Raw genomic sequence first — 22109 nt, forward strand, 5'->3', positions numbered from 1 at the left:
TGCTACAAGTTGATGCAACAATTCCTTAACTACCAAATAATTAAATTTAATTATGTAGTACATATAAATTGCCATGTTAGTTTGAATAATGATTTGAGCTACTTCATAAAATAACAAGTTGCAAGGCCCACTTGCTCGAACTTGTCTCCCATAACCTTCTCTCTATGAGCTGTCCAAATTATTAGTAAATTGAACACTCCCAAGTATAAAAAAGATTTGGATTTTGTCAACTTATAAGTTATCATGTTACTTATCATATCAACTAATAAATAATTAAAAAAAAACAATAAATAATTAAATAATAATGCGACAAATCGCAATTATTTTATTACAACATGCACACCAATATTGTGACATGAACATTTTGCTCATATTATGCCATGTCAGCCTATGTGTGGGTGTAGTAAAAGATATATACTATAATCTAATAAAAACTTTATATTTTGCTTATAAAAGTTCATGTGACAAGAAGTCAAATCTTTTTTGTTTTATCTTTTTTTTTTTCTAAAAAAAATTAATGATATAACATCTTACCATATAAATTTTTATGGACAAAATGAGAAGTTATTCTTAGACTAATATTTGTCATAATAAAATAGGTGTAAAAGAATATAATTATCGAGAATTAAAAGGCTTCTGAATTGACAGCGAAAAGATGGTAGAGACACTAAAGTGGAGCTTGACCCGGCTAAGCGAGTCGAACACGGCGTCGCTTGAATAGATAATATAAATTGACTGCCACATAGGCTACCACATGCATTAGGACGGACTTTATACCACGAAATGGAATCAAAAACAGTTGAGCTGCTTCACCCGCAAAAAAAGGTTAAACAGAGTAAAGTCGACGTTAAACCGTTGGATCAATGATGGATACCTAGTTTTAAGGACGAATATCACATGATGAACGATCATCAGAACGTTTCAGTACCAAGGGGTACTTGCACCACATCCTTTCCCATCAAACCAAAATAAATCTTATTGCCACCTGGCCTTCCCTGCGACAATAAATATATATAAAGCAACCTACAAATAATACACGTCAGATGTAAAATAAGACAGTAGTGAACACGTCATAAGAGACTAGAAAAGCTCAAGCCCACTTGATTGAATAAAACATAAAGATAGTAACTATCTACAATCGTTTTACAGCCCCCCTTTTTTCCGAAAACTGCTTGGACAAACAAAAGAAAAAAACAAATTCCAGGAATTTTTTTTTTGGTCACCTCCTACTACTAGTCCCCTTGGAAATGAACTTACTGATCATGGGCGGTGAACCGCTCATAACTGTCATTTGAAAAACAAGGTGTAACGGCTATATCAGAATAGCTAGCGGGGACATGAGCCTAACGACTTTTTGAACTAAATCACTAAATTGTCCAAGAAGATGGCCAAAATCACTACCATACTACTACCAACCAAACTATCTAATGTGAGGTTCACCTGTTTCCATATTTGAAAGACATTAACATAACATTAACATGGGAGATCTGAGAGCTGAGTGCTAATGATGCTTCTTGGATGACTTGCTGTAGTCGACATCATCGTTTTCCTCGTCATCCTCACCATTCTCATCCTTCTTGGCGTCTGTGTCTGCGTCTTCGTCCCTTTTCCTCTTAAGGTGCGAAGAAGACGGTGGGGGCAGCACTTGAACATCGTCATCATCTTCAACTTCTTCCTCCTCTTCAGCATCATCTTCATTTACTGGTTCCATATCACTACCTCCATCATCATCTTCTTCAGCCTGCGCCACTGGCTGAACTAAGTATCCTGCACCATAGTCTTCTTCCTGACATAATGAAAACAAACTTCTCTGAGTTGATAGATTTTTTAAAAAAACAACACACACACACAATATCTAACATAACTTATAGGATGATACTAAAATATATAACAGGAATTTTAACAATAATCTCAATAACCGAGGAAACCTCAAACTAAAAGAAGAAAGTATTCAATACAGCCAACGGCAGTAGACATATTTGGAACAAAGATTATGCAAGATATCTGAGAACCAACAGAAATCCAAAGGAATAATCTCAGCATTGAGCAAAAACTCAAATTAACAATAAAAACAACTTAATAGAACCAAAAAGCATTAAAAAAAAAAAATGAAAATAGTTAAATACAAAAATTGAAATAACGTACAAAAGCAGTCACTACATGGTTTACGCTGCCAATGGGAAGGAAAACTTATACATGGCACCAAAAATATACAACTGCACTTTTGTTTCAACAAATACAAAAATTTATGCAACAAATCAAGTACACCAAATATAAACAAGCGAATACATCCACAACACTAACAAATATGTATTGGACGAAACTGAATATTAATAAATGAAAACATATAATAAGTTCAAAAATTAGAGTAAAAAATCCACATTTAAAAACAGCTTGACACCAAGAAATACAACATGCAAGGAAAGTAAGATCAGAAGGACGTTAGTCACTACCCATTATATGGTGCACAAAGACAGCTCCATTGTCAATTAACAAGTTCTAATGCAGCAGCAATCAGAGCACACTTCACAAAATTGGCTTTAAGCAATTTACTCAGCAACTTTAAGCCGTGATTTTTGCTTGTATAAGATACCACAAAACAAATCTTACCACAAAACATGACAACAAACTGAATGTTGGGACATTGAACATCTAAAATATCACACACTATGCTTGACCAACTATGTCGTGAAATATTGAAAACCTAAAAAAACAGGGGATGATTCACCACGAGAAAAACAGTGTCAGAAAAAAGATAAGTTAGGAAGAACTTAAAATATCATGAAAAACATCCCAACACAACTGGAATCAAGGGCATCTATGGGAAAACTTCAAATCCTGTATCATACCAACAGATATTTTAATATTGTGAAATCAAGTTGAAGTGAATTCAAAATTTACTTTTCCAAACAAAGATAGTTGTTTACATAATTTCTTTAATCTCCAAATCTTGCTTAAAACAGCAAAATAGAGTGAACCAGCAGTATCCCCACAATTTTCTCCTATTTTAATAATAAATAACCATACACCCAAAAGTTTTCAAAATAGGTTTGGTACCAAAACCAAAAATTGCCCAAAGATTACTAATTTTTTAACAAGAGTAAAAAATGCAAAAGATTGTAAAACAGTTCAACCGCAGAATGCAAAATAGAATATGCTTAACAACCTTTTCATCCACTAAATAGAAATACATACGAGTACCATTTAAGGCTCAGATCAAGTGATGAATGTACTACCCATTAGCTAGGGCGGGAATCACATTAGACACACGAGTAGTAATTATCGTATTTAAGCAATTATTTTCCTAAATAATGTATGAGAGCAAGAGCAAATAAACACAGAAACATAATTCATCATGCAGATGCAGAAGATTATATGAAAATAACGAATCTAAAAATAGACATGATTCAATCAACAAATCCAAACAAGAAATATCAGAAGCAACTAGAAAATAAGCATTATCTAGCAAAAGCCACATCAGTTAGAGGGAAAAAAATGCCACAGATTCAAAGTTGATTTTCACGCAAGTAAAAGGGAATCTCACCTCCTCCTCACCCTCTTCTTCGTCCTCAAACACTCCAACTTCTTCAACACCCTGCTCTTCCTCCCCAGTCTCACCGTTATCCTCCTCATCTCCAACATCCTCACCCTGCTCGTGTCCATCAATCTCCCCCTCTGTGCTCGTCAACCGCCCTGTACTCTCCGGCTCCGCAAGATCCCCCTCGTCATTGTCCACTTCCTCCTCTTCATCCTCGTCATCCTCTTCGTCATCCTCGTCCTCCTCATCATACTCAACCACGTCTTCCTCATCATCACTGTCCTCAATCTCGTGCACCTCAACTACATCGTCATCGTCACCCTCCTCCTCATCAATTTCCTCCCCCGATTCATTGTCTTCATCATCATCAGCGTCCTCTTCATCCTCATCACCATCCGCTCCCTCAACACGCTCAACCCGAAACCCATTGGCCTGATGATTTGGCCCATTCACTCTCCTAGCCGTCTCCGTCTCCTCCTCATCTGCATTGCTCTCCTCGTCCTCATCCTCGTCGACATCGACAACTCCTTCAGCCCCCTCGCTGTGCCCATTGTTCATCACATACGGCCTATCCTCACCATCAATTTCGCCACTCCCGGGATCATCCTCGTCATCTTCTTCCTCCTCCTCCTCGTCATCGGACTCCGGCCGCTCATTCTCCTCCGCGTCCATCTTATCCAAATACTTCAACGATTTGATCAATCCGAAAACCCTAGATCGATAGTCCTTGACGCGCGTCACGGGGCACTCGTAGAGATCCAGCGAGACGAGCTTGAGCTGGGCGAGCGGGGCGAGATCCTCGATGAACTGAATCCTATTGTTGGAGAGGTCGAGGTCTCGGAGCGAGTCGAGTCCCGCCTCGACTAGGAACTCGAGGCCGCCGGCGATCCGATTGTCGGAGAGGATGAGCTTCTGTAGGTTCCGAAGCCGAGGGAACTGCTCGAGAGACGAGACGCCGATGTTAGCGATAGAGAGGTGCTGAAGATTCTGGAACCTCTCTAGAAGGCTCGGAGGGGGAAGCCGGCCTTGCACGCACTTTACGGCGCCGTCTAGAGTTAGGGTTCGAGCCGAGGCGTGATCCGTTTGGCCGTCTAGCGCTGTCTCCACGGCTCGCTCCCAGATCTCGTCCATCAAATACGAAACCCTATATCTCATACACCAATTCCTCAATAACTCCCTAAACGAATCGTTTCAGAGCATGGAGAACCACAATTTCAGAGCCAAGCCACAGATTTCGCTGTAAAACGAACCAGAAATTTCTTATTCCTAAAGAAACCAATTTTTTTTGTAAGACAACCCTAACCCTAACTCTAGCCCGAGCCCAAACCCTAACCGTAGATTTGAAAATCGATTCCGAGACCCAATAACTATCCTTTCTCAACGACTTAAACCCCTAAAAATTTCTTCTTCTTTTTTCAGATGTACGGACTTTCTTCTGCAAGTTCGAAATGCTTTGAAGGCACAAATAGACCCCTCTCTCCCTCTCTCTCTCCTATTGGTTGGAATAGGCGAGTCGTGATAAACCTCAAGGGGAAGGGGCTCAGGGTGCGTGGCTAGGGTTCGGGTTTTGAGGCTGGCCCGTGTAGTTGAAATGTGTTTGAATCGCTACAGCGTGGACCGTCGGATTGAAGAGGCACGCATCGATGACGTGGCTAAATGGACGGTATAGATTTGAGGTTAGTGTGTTTGTTTTTGAGAAGGATCTAGGTAGATGGAGAGAGAGAGAGAGAGAGAGAGTCCGACACGTCTCCTTTGGGTATAAATATCGGGGTCTTAGTGATATGCCACTATTGTTTCGGTGAATTACGTGTTTACCATGGCCTTGTTTGTTAAACCCCACTGCACTATTCATCATCCCACCACACTATTCACTTCATTTAAAAAAAAAAAAAAACATTTTTACTTTTATATCAAATTATTCACTTTTTATATCACATCATTTACTTTTTATTACTATTCCAATAAAAAAAATCACTACAAAACAAAATTTTTTACTTTTCAATACCACTTTTTCATTTTCCTATATCAATTATTATTATTATTTATTTTTTATTTTTTTATTCATGAACAGTGCGGTGGAGAATGAACAGTACCGTGGTGTTTAACAAACACCCCCAATGAGATCAGAGATCTACGGACGAATGGGGTCTTAGCTCTAAATTTATTCTTTTTTTTTTTTTTTAAATGTTTTGGTTTAATAAAGAAAAATTAAAACAATTTGGAGCTTAGTTGTGTTTATTTATCCCTCCATTTCATTTTGTCAATAAATCTACCTTAAACATCAATTTATTTGTGTTTTATTAAATTAAAATTGATTTTATGATTTTCAATATACATAGATCTTGTAAATGTGGTTTCTAAGAGGGGATTGTTTTTATAAGATTTGGGCCCAAAGAGAAGAAGCATGATGATGACGTGATGAGAGCGTGAAAAGGGGAATAGCAACAAGTTTCATGCGAGACTCTAAACTCTTAAAAAAAAAAAAATTGATTTCAATTTGTTGACTGAATTATAATTTGTTTGAATTTCTAATGAGAAATGAGTCAAATGGGGCCTAATTAGCGAAATTATTCCGACAAGTGAATTCAACCAGATTCTCAATTGGTTGTCCAAACGAACTACAATTCAAATAATTAATTATAGGGAATTTTAGTTCTAATACTTCTATTCATGTCCTATTTTTAAAAGGTCAAGATAATTCTACAACTTAAATGATTGCGTAGATAAAAAATAAAAAAAATAAAAATTAGATATTTATCTTATAATTATTTAATAATATTGATATAACAGTCTTAATTAATTATCAATGATTCATTCTAAAAAAAAATAAAAAATAAAAATCTAAGAATTATAAGATGAAAAGAAAGCCTAATGTACAATATGACTTTTGACGTTTACACGTGATCCAGTTGCAAAAGGGTCCGTATCCGTATCTATATAAAACCTTGGAATCAGATAGTGCGGATCTATTCATTTATTAGAAAGAAGTGATTCAATACAATTGTGTTTCTATTTCCAACGTGTGTCCCTTCATAACTTGAATACTTGTGTTATTTCGCAATAATAAGCCTACCAAGCAACATGCACTTCCAAAAAGGCTGAGAGTGGCAGAGAGTCAGAGACGGACAAGCAAATTTTTACTATAAAAGTGTCAAATCAAAAGCTGAATTGGGAAAAAGCATAGCTTGTAGGCTTGTAGGCTTGTAGCTTTCTGTTCTCGTGACTCAGCATCTTATCCAATATCCACATATATGTAAGAAAATATTTTCTTGGGGTTAACTCATCAAAGAATTTTCTACTATTAAAGTTACTATCAAAGGTTCTATATTTCAATAAATCATACGTATTAATTATTTATTTTCAATAAAAAAAAAATTACAAACTAAGTGTAATAGCTTGGAAAATGACTTTGAAAGAGCACAAGGGTTATACAGAAAATCTAGTCAAAGACAATTCTTTTTTCCTGATAATAGAGGAGAAAAGAAAGAACAAAAGTCCATAAACGAGAGAAAGAAGCCATGTGAACGCAAGCCCCACCCCACCTATCTAAAGCCCGAACACTTCATTTTCAAACGGTTGTTAAAAGGTGTAGTCCCATGGGACTATACATTATGTGGAAGAGCATTCAAACCCGGCTATATATGGGCAAGTGTTCGAATAATCCGAGCATGTGCCTAAACTCCCTGTCCTAACAGGTGGGACTCGAGTTTTTCCTCATATGAACTACGTAAAACATGGACAAAATAAAACTACTGCATCGGTACGCTGTGTGCTTCAAATGTTTCCTGATAAGTTAAACAAGAAAATGCAGTATCGTGGAGGCATAAAGTGAAAAAAATTACATCACGCTCTTCTCCAAATTCACAATAACCCCCGCAGCAAGTGTCTTTTGTTCCTCAGGTATTAATTAAACTAATCATATAGTGGTGATCTCGTTGAATCTGGATCTTTAGAAAATAAGGGCATTGAAGCTCTAGATCAAACACGTACGAGTTATAAACATGATTAAGATCATTTAACCAATCAAATTAACTTTGTTAGAACATAAACCATTCTCAATTTGGCAATGAACTGCTTTGAGTACTTAATAGTTAAAATTGCTCATAACAAACTTCGTGATATTTTACAGGCACATACGCTAAGACCAACAATTTTTGACACGATCTGAAAACTCAACACAAAATTAGTGAGTTAGAGTTAAAGAGTTTGATCCATTTGATTAAATGGGTTGAGTTAGAGTTGACCTATATAATCTTATATACCCGTGCCTTGATGCGACTTGAACCTGATACACGAACACGAATTGCCACTCCTACTATACTGTAGGAACAAGACATGTGGCTAGGTATCCCCAAACTGATTGGCATTTCTAGTTCCATTTAGACTCCCAGCTCCTTGATGTTCAGCATAACCAGAAGCTACACTTGGTGGCTGAACAAATCGAACGTTTGGAGGAGGCACAGGGATAGGTGGGGGCCAAAACTGCCTGGAAACTGAACTTCCGCTTGAAGTTGGGAGACTCACAAGCTGGTTTGGCTTTAGGGAATTAGTAGTCGCATGATTTGTATCCTGATCTACCTTCCGCTCCAACTCTTGATGGTTAGAGTGCAGTTCATTGATGTCTGTTCCTCGAGAGATATTCGGAATCTTTTCCCCCACTGTCCTGGAGCCAGAAGTCACAAATGGGGCCTGGGGTTGCCAGAATGTGGGTGGTCGGCTCAACACAGGGTTAGAGGCACCGAGAGAGTTACCCCTACTTTCAGCTTCCTCTTTAGCTCGGGCCAGATGGCCCGTATCTGGACACTCAATTGTTTTGTTACCTTTGATTTCTGATTGCTTGTCTCTGTCTGATGAAGAAGTCACTTCAACTAAATCAACTTTAGGTGCTGAAGCACGGCCTGAAGCAATCACAGTTGTGGGAAATGCTCTCTCTGGAGGAACAGCTGGGGTGTAATTAGATGGGAGCAAATCATCCCAATTCTCTAACAGCTCCTTGTAGACTTTACGAAGAGTGACCTCAGTGAGGCCGGTCACCTTACAAATCTCTGCCTGGGTTTTGCGTTTGTCTTCTAATTGGCAGGCCAAATAAATAGCAGCTGCAGAGATGCTAATAGGATTCCTCCGAGTGCAGAAGCATTTATTGATAACAACTTCTCCAATATGAGTTGCAAGCTCCTAAAACAATATGCAGGACTATGGTCAAATTCGATGAGGAGAAAAAGATGGACGGGCATAAAATTCTCAATAGAGTGAACTTCATTGTAAAACAGTTGCAAGTTTTATCACATCACATCAAATTCCAACACTACCAATACGAAATAAAGACTGTTTCCTATGAACAAAACATTAGCACTATAAACCTGACTAGATGATTTGAGAAAAATGCAGAAATGTCAGTGCAGCAATTAATAAAGTTTTCAGATGTGAACTAGAAGGTGATCTGTAACCAAAAATGTCATCCCACATCGAAAAACAATTTGGTTTCCAGTGTAATAGCCTATATGAAACCAGCAGGATCAGATTCAGACTCTTGCAACCATTTGGAATCAAAAAGTAATTTTGAGATTCCTCTTTATCCCTCTTTTTTTCCTTCAGTCTCACAACTCCTCCGATCTATTATAACACACTTTCCTTTTCTCCAACTTGATTGTTTTTCAAATATCTTTTTGGCTGCACATCCCTGTAATCTACCTATTGCATGATTACCACACCACGTGATATCAAGGATTTTTTTTTAGTAGAGGAGTTTTAATTTCAAGTCATTCAAGTTGATGATCAGGTTCAAACTGGTACTCTGCACTCAAAGAAGTGTACCTGGGCAGATTTGTTGAGTTGGAGAAGTGTGCAAAACCTTGGCATATGGACTGATATGGAATTGCTATTAATGGGCTGACTTAGTTGTAGAGCTTCTCCAAGTATCTTGATGTACTTCCCAATCTCCTTCTGGGGTACATTAGCTGCAATTGAGATTTCCTGGCATATAAAATCAGATACCAAATTATAGAAGCTCTGAACTAGAAAGAATTGGCAAGAAATACTACAAGTGACACGTACAAAGCATAGAGGATTCACATATAAGCAAGCTTTCTCACTAATCTCAATGGACAAAAGATTAGCCATTGCAATAACACCATCCACTGAGAGTTTCATAAATTATTTTAAAAAATGAATGAGAAGGATTTAGATTCCCATAGCAAGTACCAAAAAAATAATAATGAAAAAGTAACTAAGAGTGATCTACAATGCTGCTTCGACAAGTTGGGGACTTCATTGCTATAGTTTGTGAAGGAAACTGTCCCTATTTTGCCATTGGGAAACATTTGTGCAATATAAGTCACTTGCATGGGACAAAAGACAACCATTGCTGTAAACAATGACAACAATAACTATTGATGTCTATCACGCTGGACAGAGGAATGAAACAACTTCTAGATTAACATGATGTGGATAAGTAATTCCTAGGAATCAACTTTCTGGCCACCATCATGTAGGCTTAAAATCAGCTAGTTTTAACATCATAACTATTTTGCAAGAATGCAGCCTTGCAGTGCAATTCTCACGTGGCCTAAAAGAAATATACAAAAAAGAGATGATCCCATATGGTGCAAGAACAGTCAAAACATATATAACCAGTGTGGCCCTAATTCAGAAATTAAAAAAGTTTTGCTTGCCAATGTTTCCATGATGCACATAGAATGTCATCGCTTAAACCAAACAGTTATTTAATGGTTTCATCTACAAAAGGGTAATGCATTTAAATGCGAGAACTTGAAATAAAAATGATTGTATTTAAACACAAACAGAAAGAGCTAATAGAATAAGCACAGAAATCTCATTTATGGAACTAAAATACCCGCTGCCAAGGATGCATAAAAGGGTCAATGTACAAGTAAACCATTAAGATATAGAACCATATGCAAAACAAATAATCATTGGTGATGAACAATCCAATTTTCTTGCCAACAAAACGATATGAAAGTAAATTTTCATAGAATCGACCAAAAAATGAAGCAGAAGCATTGCCTTCTGGAATTCAAAGCAGGCAACATGAATCACAATCTCTGTTTTCCCCAAAAGGCCTTAGCTCTACACATGAAAAATCCCAGCCCTATTTTCCTAATCTAACCACACAAAAATGTGTATTGACTATAATGTGAAAGAGCAAGCAAATAGCTTCAAATTCCTCAAAATCTATTCCCACTGCACCAATTAATTCCAAAAGCTTCAATAAAACAAGGACAAAGAAATAAAATAATAGGGAATTAGAGTGAAAATTGATGTACCTGGAGGGTCCTGGGCTCTTGGGCCTCCCTAATGGCTTGGACAAGAGCGGCAGTGGCGAGCGCCTCCACGCTCCGATTCCTCAAACAAGTGGCGGAGCAACAGTCCCTAAACAACTGGAACGCGTGGTCGGAAATGTCGTGGTCCAGGCCCAGAATGGAGGACACGTCGATGATTTGCATGTACGCCCTCAGATTGTCGACCACAACAGTGGAAGAGGAAGAAGAAGACGACGATGAGGAAGAATAAGATTCGAGAGTGCGCTCAAGCTCGGCGAGGTGGCCGGAGAAGGAAAGGCAGGAGCTGAGGAAGAGAGGGCTGGGCTCGAGGGACCAGGTGGAGAAGGCGGTGATGAAGCCTGTGGGCTCGAATGGGTCCTCTTCGTCGTGGTGGGCCTCGAGGGAGGGCAGGTCGGGGGTGACGAGGCAGAGAGGGTTGTCTTGAGCACGGAGGTGGAAGAGGTGGTGGGGCTGGGACTGCCGCTCCTCGATAACGTGCCCGCACGACGCGCACTCCGTTACGGACCGGCCCGAGCTGGTGGTGGCGCACCGCCCCTGCGCCAAGGAGCAGTACGGGCACTTCATTTCGCGGCTTGCGAGTGAGGGTTGGAGCGGGAGCGATTAGTGGGATGGGCTTCTTCTTAGACGGCCTGGCTTGGTTGGTAAAGCTATCCCAGTGTTTTTAATTAAATGCTTCTGATTTTATCATATTTTCTCATATATATTAAGTGAAGTTTGATAAATTTAAAATTTACAATCTTTCAAAAATGATGAGTACGTATTAACTTAAGGGACAAAATCTAACCATAAAAGACCAAGTTTCTTCTAAATTGGGTTTGAAAATTATTTGTATGTTATATACATGTCAATTTAATAAATTAAATTAAAAGAATTTCTTAAACTCAATTTTGAGCAAAACTTTGTTAATCATAAATTACAATAAGAATGATGCTTACTTTGTTTACTTCTTTGTTTTGTATTTATCTATTACTTTTTGTGCATACGTCTTTATCTTTTCAAATCGAAAGTAAGCCCCACGAACCTCACCTAATTCTCCCTCTTTTCACCTGTGGCTCTGCGATTGGCCAATTACAAGCTAATTCTACGGTCCCCGGTGTCCTAAATTCTGAACCATTCCTCATTTTCTTCAGTCAAATGAGTAGCGACTAGATCAGGTCAATTGAATTGGCGGGTTCGTAAGGGAACTCAACAAAGTCAATTTAGATCAGGTGCTGTAGGGCTTATGTAATAACATGCCCAAAGCCCACCTATTCACAATCATTTTGTACGGAATTCCCCGTCCACGAAAAGGGCAGCCAGGTGTGTGTTCTTATGTGTTCGTTTTTTTTTGGAATGACATTTTTTTGTGCTTTACATTGCAGAAGATGCATCAAGAGATATACAAGTCCTACGCTCTACCTATGATTTTTGAATCAATGCTGTGAAACACTAGAGAAGCCGTGAAAAAAGATAGAAGATTGTGCAGTTGCAGCAAGCACTACTTTCCCTGATTTAGCTGGAACTCATACAAGAGAAGAGAAATGAACCTCAGATAAGTGGAAAATATTCTACACAAAGTCAAGAGATGAATGAATGCTTAAATATATGCTTATCCATGCTAGTAAGGAACTCCTGTACAGCACAAAAATTCGAAAATTCTTTCTTTTGAAATTAAATAAATAAATCTCATAAAAATTTTTTGTTCGCTAGATTGATCTACTCGATAGTCAATAGGTTGTTCCGGTTCACTCCTCGCCTGGAAAGATTGTGACGGCAAAATTTGGAAGAATAATAACCTAATTAAATACATTGTTTGTCATTGTTATGAAACCAAGTAAGATCCGAGTATGATTTGGCCCACACTACCTTTCACAAACTTTGGGCAGCACATGAGCACCTGTGAGGGTACTGAAGATTTCAATCCTCAAATCCTAAACATCCTTCACCATCATCGATGACCACCTGTCCAGGTCACTACTTCCCTGCCTGTTTCTGCGTGCTTCAAACTCTTACTCAATTCTCGTGCAGTCTGCCAATATAGAAAAGGAAAAACACAGGACCAGAACACTTTTGTTAATATATCTACACAAATCTGGCTCCGGTACCTAAAGCACAGTCTCAAATAATTGGGAAACAAACAAGGATGTGAATTTTTTTATCATTTGCAATCTAATTTTCCAGGTAAAAACCATTTAAAGTGTATGAGTTTCACATAGACAGCAATTCTGAAGTTATACAATGTGAATTCGATACCCTCTCAATGATGCCCTTCCAATGCTAATCCTTACAATCAGGCAGATAGATATGGCACATAACTCTCATAAATTTGGAAGAATACAAGAAATAATCAAAAACCATAATATGACTCTAACACAGATTTAAATGGCCATTGAATTCATCCTAACCAAATTTGCACAATATAAATGGTATTTATCAAGATCAGAAATTGATATCAGAGGGTAAATCTGGAGACAATCATTGGAGCAAATCTGCCATCACCCTGCAGACACTAGCACCCAAAATGTACCGAAATCAAGTTTTTCATAAAATCCAACATGCATAGTGGTCCAGAAGGCTAATCCAAAGTTTTCCATTGCACTGATCAAAAAAAAAATCATAGTGGTTAAGAGACAAGAGGATCACAAAGAGTTTAACAAAGCTGAGAATTTTCCTTTGTCTATCATACAGTGCTTACAACTTGAGAATTTCATTGACAGCATAACTATTTTGTCAATAAATTTCTAGTACTTATCCCCAAGAATAACTCATCCGTAAATTTTTTGTAATACGAAATGAAAAAGTAGTCAGCTAAAACAATTGCCCGTCTGCCACTTCCCCCTATCTGTGTAGCCCCAGATAGGACTGTACAGTTTTACAATGTGCTCATCACTTTCTTACATTCTGAACTATGAAAATCCATGGTTCATTGTCCCTCTGGCAGATTGGACTTGCCAAAATAGGCAGATAACTCAGCCCACCCAATGTCCTTGGCTTATAGCTTTTCCTTTAATTTATTAGGAGTACCAAGTCCTGTTAGGTCCAGTAATAACTCCATGCTCTGTGAGACTGTGATCAAACCAAAAAGGGTTGTAGACATAGAAGAGAAGATGGTCCAAACACCCTGGAAGTAGATTTTCACACCTTATTCTTCAAAGTAACTAGAGGGGGAAGAGGAAGATAAACCATAGAACTTTTCCGAAATGGAGATTGTAAAACCTAATGCTGATTTTAGGACTTTGTAACAGGATCTTAATTAGCCTGGCGAACATGTTACGGATCCATAGGAGACTAATAAATTTAGGGTCTTCTGGCCTAGCCCCTCTATGATGTTTAAAATGGACCATCGTAGATAACAGATAAACGGGTGCTTCTCGATGTGCTAACATTTCAAACTTCTTGATCATACAAGATAGTCATGACTACTTGAATCCGCCAGTATGATGAACAGCATTAATGTCATTAGGCATTTGGATAACACAGATTGGCTGGCTAGCCATCATCTCCAGCATCCACTTAGACTATAGTGTTTAAAATTATTGTCCTCAAGATTGCTTTTCGATTGCATGGCAGCAAGGAATTGTTCCACTTTTACATGGTAAAATTCTTAAATCTATTTGACTTGAGAGTTTGTTTTCTTTCTTTGGTGTTTTGCTTGTATACATCTCTTTCTTTTCCGCATTAATGAATTATTACCTTATAAAAAAAATAAAAATAAATAAAAGATAACTTAGATGATAGTGTCCTACATTAAAAGTGGCTTAACCATTCAAGTTATCAAATACAAAAAGGCTGTCAAATTTATAGAGCTTGTGTTGCCCACATAACCTAAAAACACCACCGCTGCCCAACAACAGGGAACAAATCATAAAGAATTTACAGCTAAGATGATTGTTATGTCACTGTACTTGTCAAAAAAAAATGATTGTTATGTCACTGCGTAAATTTTCAATTGGGAAAAGCTGGTTCTCAGCAACAGATGAAGGCTCATGAAACATTTTCAGATCGGAAAAAAAGTACATATTAGTCTTGGAAGGAAAATAGTACAATTTAGATACGATGTAGATGGATATTCCAAAGTAAATATAGAAATGATGGAGACTAATTGGAAAAAAGAAAGAGAAAACAGGGGGAAAACATCTTCAAGCATTCAAGTTAAGTGAAAACACATAAATCACCAAAGTTTAGTGAAAATGATAAATCTTGCAATTAATAAAATAATACAATCAATCACAACGAGAATAAAAGGCTATTCTAGCCCAATAACAAGATCAAAAGAAGTTCATAACACTGAGATTAAACTGATTAGGCAAAATAGTATCAAAATAATCTCAGAATAAATGCATAAACATCAAATCCAAAACTAGTCAGAATTTGAATCATGTGGCAAAGGCTACCCCATTCCCAACATCAACCAAGGTAAGGGTTATTAGAAAAGCTTTTTTTAAATGTTTGACCGTAGTCTAGACTCTATAGCAGGTCACGATTCTAACTTAAAAACAACGGAAACAACAATACATCTGAACTTCCACACCGGATCGAACAAGTTTTGTAACACCCCCGGCCCACTAGGGCTGGCCTGCACAATCTAAGTCCATCACCCTGGGCTAACCTATGGAATAAACTAGGGCTAAGGTAGGGAATGTTACAAGTTTAATTCCTAGTCCACCCTTCTCTTTCATTCCAAAACTACATTTTGCCACAAAAGGAATGAAAAGCATTATCCTCTACCTCTTAGTATATGGGGTCGCTGAACAAGCACTTGGACTGTTAAATGAAAACAAAAACTAACAATGCAATTCATTCGACTTCCAAATTATAAAAACTCTCATATTGGGAATGAGGGAAACAATGCTAGTTGTGGATTATAGAAATATAGCACCAACCATAAAAATCAATCTCAATCCCCAATGTCGAATAATAATTCAGCTGAAATCCCTAAATTAAGCGCTCAAGCAAGTGACAATCCACAACGCTAAGACGAAGAAGAATGAGAGAAGAATTACGAACCGTTGATTGGACGGGAGGAGGATCGAGATCAATGGAGCGTACGGACATCTTAGCAATCTCAGTAACGGCAGCCTCTCTGACGCCAGGGGCGTCGCTGGTCAAATCCTCGTAGGCAGCCTCGAAGGCCTCCTCCCAGAACCTCGGTAATCTGATCCGACGGCTGTTGGTGTACACGTTCCACATGTGCCTCACCACCTTCTCCCTCTCCTCCATTTCCTGTATCCCAAATCAAATCGATCAAATCCCCCTCAAAGATCCAACCCCAAACACACACGCAAAAAAACAAACAAACAAACAAACAAACAAACACAAATGCTTACGAGGACGTCGAGATCATCGTGGATGGGGCTATCGAAGTCGTCGGATAGGCGGTTGAGGTTACCGGCGGACCAACGGAGCGTGACGGTGCCGGTGAACATGGACCACAATGCTAGCAACAAAATGGCCGCCAATGCCCAGAACTTGTACCGGCATTTACCAAATAGACTCGAATCCGAGCTTTCTTTCTTGGAGTTAGCCGTCGTAGTTGGAAGGACATCGTCATCCTTCATTTCGATCAGGTAAACAGCGTTGGAAGTTTTGGGGTTGGATTTCAATAATTTGATTCGGTTAAACACAATTTTCTAAATTCAGTGTTGGTCTGAGGTGGACTCTCAGATTTGAAAGGGAAAAAGCGTCCGATGCGAGAGAACTTTTTGCCGTTTCGGGGAATAGGTGAGAAGCCACTCACTCAATTCTATGTATTATGTATATTATTATGCGGGCCACCGCATTATATTATTATTGATTGCCTTGACTTTAGTTTTTTTTTTTTTTAATGCAGTACAAGGGAAGAAGGAAAAATAGACTAAAAACAAAGGCCCATACAGTTAGTTTGACGTATGTAAGGATTGAGTTGGCCCAACTGAATGGGCTCAAGGATTGAGTTGGCCCAACTGAATCTCAAGAAAAGGCCGTCAGTAAGCAACTATTTGAAGGGATAGTCGAATGGCATAAATTTTATACAAATTAGTTTATAAGAGCATTTTTTATGGAAGAGTCAAACATTACTTTTATTTAAAATAATTATTTAAATGTTTAAAAAATCTCCTATATTAGATTAGCAAAAAAAATGTAAAATAGATATTTGATTGGAATAGCTAAAAAAAAAAGCTAAATGTAGCAGCACTTTTTAAGAAAGCCATTTTATTTTTTATTGTTTCTCACTTGTTTTCTCTTTTTTCCAAATCTTTTTCTACTTTTTCTCTACATGTTCTCTTTTTCTCAAAACTTTTTTCCATTTTTCCTTTCACATGTTCTCTTTTTTCCAAAACTTTTCTTACTTTTAATAATATTTAAATGATACAGATAAAAATACAGCTAATCGAATGTAGGAGACGTTTAAAAATTCATTAGCTAAACTAGATAAAATACATTTTGTAAAGCCATTTTGCATAAAAATTTAGCTCCTCCATTGGGAATGCTCTCTTACTTTATAAATTAGTTTTTATATGTCTTTTAAGTATGTACATTTTATTAAAAAAAAAAAAAGAGAAATACATGTAATTAAAAAATTATATATTTCTCATATTAAGAACACGTCACTTCTAAAAATTGGTTTCTAAAAAAAAAATATTGGCAATTTAGCTAATAGCTAAATTGCCAATAATTAATTTGCTATTCAAAAGAGAAATTCACTTAAAAAAATAAATAAATTGGAAGGCTACTTTAAAATGAATTAAACCTCAAACCCTCTACGCCATTCTATACTTTACTTAAATATACTTTTTATTTTTTATTCTCTCAAGCATAAAAAATTAAATAACATTTTTTGGCTATTGATATTTAAAGAGCTTTATTGACAAAATTTTAAAGAAAAATCAAATTCAAAGAATCCTCTAAGACTAAATTTACTATCTATACATGTTTCTATTTGTTTGTAGCGAACCGTGCAAATTGTATGAACAATGTGGACGTACAAAGCATACATTATAATATTTTGGGAATAATGAATATGATGCTTAAGAGTAAACCAATGAGAAACTCATATTCCCAAAAATATTATCACATTCCTAATTATTTTCAAATGTGGTAATAATCACATTCCTAAAAATCCAAATTTCCAAACATTACATTCTTAGAAATGTGGATGCAATGCAAACATTAACAAACACAAAATAATTGTTTAAACAAAAAATAAAAACCACCATTTAAAAAGTATTAACAAAAAGTTAAATGACTTATTAAATCATTAATTAGTTATCCTAAAACCTTAAGCGGATAAAAAATTATTAATTTAACCATTTAATTAATATTATAAACAAAAGTATTTACACTTTTCTTTTTTTTTTTGTTCACTTAATACTCCTCAATTACCGAATACATTAATATTTTCTTTATTTTCTAGATCAGCAGGCGGCATAAAGCTTTCCATTGTCAAACCCCATATGTTGAAATCCACCTCTTCAATTTTCCACGTCTCTTCCAACTCCCTCTTGTGGTTTGCAGAATGCTCCCCATATCTGAAAACTGTGACGTGGGTCTTGCCGCTATGCGCAATATTTACACCATCGACATATTTATAATCCTCCATCACCGACTCCGTGCTCGTCTCCCAGAAAACGTCTTCGTCCCCTCTGGTTTTCATCCTGAGTAGCCTCGAGTCCTCAAATTGAATCAGGAGGCCGGAGCGTTGGCTGAAGTAGCCCCATATTGTGTGGTGGATGATATCGTAGTTTGGACCGCTTTGGGCCTCCCGAATTGCTGGGCTCGTCTCTAGCTTCAGTATGAAGCAATCCTCATCGTTTATTATCCTCTCTCCAATACACAGTGCATCTATAAATAAGTTGGCTGTGGCCCTTGGGTCCAATCCCTGCCCAAAAAAAAAAAAAAAAAACTATAGTAATATTATTGTAATAACTGACAACGAGCTAAGAAATGGATGGATTTGAATCTTCATCAATTTATTGTTTCGATTGCCCGCAAATGTGAAAGAATTTCTACAAAGTTAGTGTCAAGCAATTGGGTGGGCGGCTTGAAATTTACTTGGTAGGTGAGCTTCATCTAAACTTTCTCACACTTATTATTCGAATTGCTAGTAATTCAATAGCAAAATTGTTGTTAATTTCTAATTAGAAGGTTTGAAATTTTTTGTTTGAATTTAATAAAATTCTTACAGTTGTGAGAGACTCAATATCTCTTTTGTTGAGTTGCTGAGTACCTGTTTGGGCATATGGACCTTAAGTAAGCTCCATCAGGATTTTCACAATTGCAGAAAATTCTTGAGATACCAATTATAAGCAATTATAAGGAATCCCGATTCATGGTAAAAATCCCCATGTGTATTTGACTTAATTTTCCCATAGATTTGCTTCTTTTTTTTTTTTTTTTCCTTTAAATTTAATGGGGAAAGATTTTGGGTTTTATCTAAAAGAGAGGGATGCTTGTTCTCACTCTATACTCTAATCATCTAATGATGTCGTTTGATATGGAAGAGAAAACGACTATGTTATATATATATATAACAAGAGTATTGTTAGGATCGAGTTGTACAAATTTTATTACAAATTTGTTATAAACTAATGTAATTATATCACTTTAATTACTAAATAATTAAATTTTTATTATTATTTTTCCTCTTTGAAGAGATGTATAGATATTGATCATGTATACTAAGCTAGACATGCAAGATCGTAGCTAGAAGAAGAAGGTAAATTATTTGGTAAGATAGATAAACCTGTAGAAAACGGCGCAAGGGTCTGGGTGGACCTTTTGAAATGGGTGTGAGTTGATTAGAGGAATGCCGCCATGAAACCTTTCCATTGCTTCCACAGCTCACCTTGCAGCCGGAGACGACAAGCTCTAAGCACCACAAGTCCGGATTCTTCTGCCAAAGCACAAATCCGCCAACCTCCTGGGTGCTCTTTTTCACCTCTATACTCTCGTACTTCCCTTGGTGAAAATCCGACGCTCTTATCTTCACCTGCCCGGTCACACACATGCTTCCCACTGAGTTTAATGCCGGTTGCCCTCCCGTTGCTGCTGTGTACTGTTGAACGATATATTTAGCCGTTGAAGCTTCCTGTACGTAAGAACAACAAGCAACCACGATATATATTTATATATGGGTTTTTCCTTACGGATAAGATCAGCATAAAAACAGCAACTCTCAAGACGAATTTTACTACGTTGATGTTTCATCTGATGGCTTCTTCATAAATTATTTGTGTCTAATTTATTAGCCTATACATAAAATAGTTTTCAAGTGATATAAACAAAAATTATAAAGTTTACATAGAGAAACTATAATTTAATTGAATCTCAATTTTGTTGAAATGACAAGTTCATTGTCATAGGTTTCTATTTGAAAAATTGACTTACAGGGTTTTTTTTTTTTTTTTTAATCAATTGACCCTAAACTTGGTTTATTAATTATCTCAAAAGATTAAGCTAATTGAATAATTTAATTAATTAGTATTTTAACAATTCCTTGAAGTATGGATTCAAATTCCTCCTAAACAAATAAGGTTTGACAAGTAGAGTATTTAATTAAAATTAAAATTACCGAATAATACTAGTGATGATCATTTTATTATCTCAAAATTAATGCAAAATAAAGAAAGATATATATACATTAAACTCTTACAATGGAACAATCTTTGACAGGGCGGTGGATTGAGTGTCCCAGTTGGACCTGAAGGGGGATGAGTGGGGATCCGACAAGGTAAAGGAGGAAACGTAGCTCGTTAAAGCGTCCGGCAATGACCGGCGAAGACCATTTGTCGGAAGTTTGAGCTCTCATCCACGTGAGCATGTTTTGCCACCGTAATGTTACGTTAGTCCCCATGCTTGTGAACATTTCTTCTGGTATAGGGACCTCAAGAACCGTCTCGAGGCCATCTTCTCGATCGATATTCGGACAAAGTCTCCTCATGATTGAAAGAATGAGTTGGTACGTAGGAGAGGCAATAAGAAGGGGCAAGAGAAAAAGAGAGAGAGAGAGGGGGTTAGATCAATCAAAGGCTTAAAGGTACGCCTTTCTCCCTCAGGGAAAAAAGAGGGGCCACGAGGGAAAATGGGAATGAGAGGATGGGGTGGGTGTGAATTTGCCTTAAGGCTCTCCTTTCTTTTAGGTGTCGTGTGGGCAAAATCAATAGAAGAATTTGATTGGTCCACTAGGCAACTCAGCCTTTACTGTGGTTGCATTCACGTTCTGATCTGCATTATTATTATTTTTTTTTCTTTTTTTATTTCAACTTAAAATATTTTTCTGAAAAATGATTTTTTTATTAACAGGAAAAATTATTTTTAACTTTCATTAAATAGTTTTTCTTTTTTGTTAAACCGTAAACTATTTTTTGAATTTGAGCTTCTTCTTATATACATTCTCTTATGTTTCATTTTTTGTCGCCGTTGGAAGACGTCAGCCGCCACTGGAATCCGCCAACAGCCAAGGATCGTCGCTCGCTATCACTAATTTATTATAGGAACAAAACTCTGAAAAAATGATTTTTGTTGAGCCTTAATTAAAAAAAAAAAAAAAAAAAAAAAAAATCTTTTTTTTATTCTTTCTATTTTAGTTTCTCACTTTTTCAAAGCACCTATATATTACCTTTTTATTTTTTATTTTATTTTATTTGATAGGCATCATCTATTTTTAGGCTAAAGTAAGTAGCTAGCCAGATGCAACTACTTTTACCACCCAAATTTGCATTCCATTTAGCCATATTTAGCACATGATTGGCTACTAGGCATCCAATATCATAAATTCAAATTGGTAGATGGACCCTTCGCCCATCAACATGGATCAAGCTCAACTCTGGTTACAAGTTCTTTCAGTTTTACAAGCCCAATCAAGGGGGAATAGGTCCTTGGTTTAGATATTGTTTTGTTATTTTTTACGATATATATGGTGTCGTGTTATTTAAAAATATTAAATGACATAACAATATTATATATAATTAAATTTGTAAAATTTAATATGTACTTTGAAGTAAAAAGGATCCTTAATTATGAGGACCGAGTCACCGTTGTTTGGTGTAAATTTAGATCTAATATTACTCTTTTTTTTTTTTTTTTTTTTTAAGCTAGATCTAATTAGAGGTAAGTTGCTAATTCCCTAGTTCTGTTTAAGAGAATATTTGGAAAGAAAAAAAAAAAAAAAAACTATTGTTTTCCTGTAACTACAACATTATGTGGTCATCGGATTTTTTTAAAAAAAAAAAGAAAAAAGAAAAGAAAGGAAATTGAAAATTTGTGGAGAGATAAACGTTAAATTCTCTAGTAATTGAACTTATATATCTTCG

General features: G+C 36.7%; 4 protein-coding genes across 5 annotated transcripts; all 4 read right to left on the bottom strand.

Annotated features, from left to right (window-relative positions):
- Positions 1-1077: 1077 nt before the first annotated feature.
- LOC132186842 (Leucine-rich repeat (LRR) family protein) lies at positions 1078-5107 on the bottom strand. Its single transcript, XM_059600937.2, has 2 exons — positions 3545-5107; positions 1078-1786 (listed from the first exon to the last, which is right to left on the bottom strand). The coding sequence occupies exons 1-2, from the start codon at positions 4691-4693 to the stop codon at positions 1502-1504; spliced, it is 1434 nt and encodes a 477-aa protein (XP_059456920.1). The 5' UTR covers positions 4694-5107; the 3' UTR covers positions 1078-1501.
- A 2596-nt stretch (positions 5108-7703) lies between these two features.
- Positions 7704-11484, bottom strand: PBRP (plant-specific TFIIB-related protein). The gene is made up of 3 exons (XM_059600855.2): positions 10822-11484; positions 9353-9511; positions 7704-8713 (listed from the first exon to the last, which is right to left on the bottom strand). Exons 1-3 carry the CDS (start codon positions 11401-11403, stop codon positions 7880-7882), a joined length of 1575 nt encoding a protein of 524 aa, XP_059456838.2. The 5' UTR covers positions 11404-11484; the 3' UTR covers positions 7704-7879.
- Positions 11485-12259: 775 nt separating this feature from the next.
- On the bottom strand, positions 12260-16544 carry LOC132187406 (polyol transporter, putative (DUF1195)). 2 transcript variants are annotated; one of them, XR_015912666.1, is made up of 4 exons: positions 16146-16544; positions 15826-16041; positions 12685-12847; positions 12260-12334 (listed from the first exon to the last, which is right to left on the bottom strand). XR_015912666.1 is itself a non-coding variant. In XM_059601707.2 (3 exons), the coding sequence occupies exons 1-3, from the start codon at positions 16374-16376 to the stop codon at positions 12767-12769; spliced, it is 528 nt and encodes a 175-aa protein (XP_059457690.1). In that variant the 5' UTR covers positions 16377-16544; the 3' UTR covers positions 12366-12766. The 2 variants fall into 2 exon arrangements, 1 of the variants encoding a protein (XP_059457690.1); XM_059601707.2 differs by lacking the exon at positions 12260-12334 and having other exon boundaries at positions 12366-12847.
- A 1628-nt stretch (positions 16545-18172) lies between these two features.
- On the bottom strand, positions 18173-20737 carry LOC132186467 (spindle assembly abnormal protein (DUF620)). Its single transcript, XM_059600447.2, has 3 exons — positions 20450-20737; positions 19541-19885; positions 18173-18676 (listed from the first exon to the last, which is right to left on the bottom strand). Exons 1-3 carry the CDS (start codon positions 20735-20737, stop codon positions 18173-18175), a joined length of 1137 nt encoding a protein of 378 aa, XP_059456430.1.
- Positions 20738-22109: the final 1372 nt, after the last annotated feature.

This window comes from Corylus avellana, chromosome 6 (genome assembly GCF_965113065.1).
Source record: "Corylus avellana chromosome 6, dhCorAvel1.hap1.2, whole genome shotgun sequence".
In the NCBI taxonomy this organism is placed as follows: domain Eukaryota; kingdom Viridiplantae; phylum Streptophyta; class Magnoliopsida; order Fagales; family Betulaceae; genus Corylus; species Corylus avellana.

What these genes read in the sequence shown, in the direction of transcription:
- LOC132187406 (XM_059601707.2), bottom strand. Translation starts at nt 16,376, where the DNA reads ATGAAGGATGACGATGTCCTTCCAACTACGACGGCTAACTCCAAGAAA. An exon ending in ACGATGATCTCGACGTCCTC is followed by an intron (nt 16,042 to 16,145) that starts GTAAGCATTTGT and finishes TTTGGGATACAG; the next exon opens with GAAATGGAGGAGAGGGAGAA. An exon ending in CTCCTCCCGTCCAATCAACG is followed by an intron (nt 12,848 to 15,825) that starts GTTCGTAATTCT and finishes CTATATTGGCAG; the next exon opens with ACTGCACGAGAATTGAGTAA.
- LOC132186842 (XM_059600937.2), bottom strand. Translation starts at nt 4,693, where the DNA reads ATGAGATATAGGGTTTCGTATTTGATGGACGAGATCTGGGAGCGAGCC. An exon ending in AAGAAGAGGGTGAGGAGGAG is followed by an intron (nt 1,787 to 3,544) that starts GTGAGATTCCCT and finishes TCATTATGTCAG; the next exon opens with GAAGAAGACTATGGTGCAGG.
- LOC132186467 (XM_059600447.2), bottom strand. Translation starts at nt 20,737, where the DNA reads ATGAGGAGACTTTGTCCGAATATCGATCGAGAAGATGGCCTCGAGACG. An exon ending in CTGTCAAAGATTGTTCCATT is followed by an intron (nt 19,886 to 20,449) that starts GTAAGAGTTTAA and finishes TCTTACGTACAG; the next exon opens with GAAGCTTCAACGGCTAAATA. An exon ending in CCTTGCGCCGTTTTCTACAG is followed by an intron (nt 18,677 to 19,540) that starts GTTTATCTATCT and finishes TTTTTTGGGCAG; the next exon opens with GGATTGGACCCAAGGGCCAC.
- PBRP (XM_059600855.2), bottom strand. Translation starts at nt 11,403, where the DNA reads ATGAAGTGCCCGTACTGCTCCTTGGCGCAGGGGCGGTGCGCCACCACC. An exon ending in AAGAGCCCAGGACCCTCCAG is followed by an intron (nt 9,512 to 10,821) that starts GTACATCAATTT and finishes TTTATATGCCAG; the next exon opens with GAAATCTCAATTGCAGCTAA. An exon ending in AACTCAACAAATCTGCCCAG is followed by an intron (nt 8,714 to 9,352) that starts GTACACTTCTTT and finishes ATATTGTTTTAG; the next exon opens with GAGCTTGCAACTCATATTGG.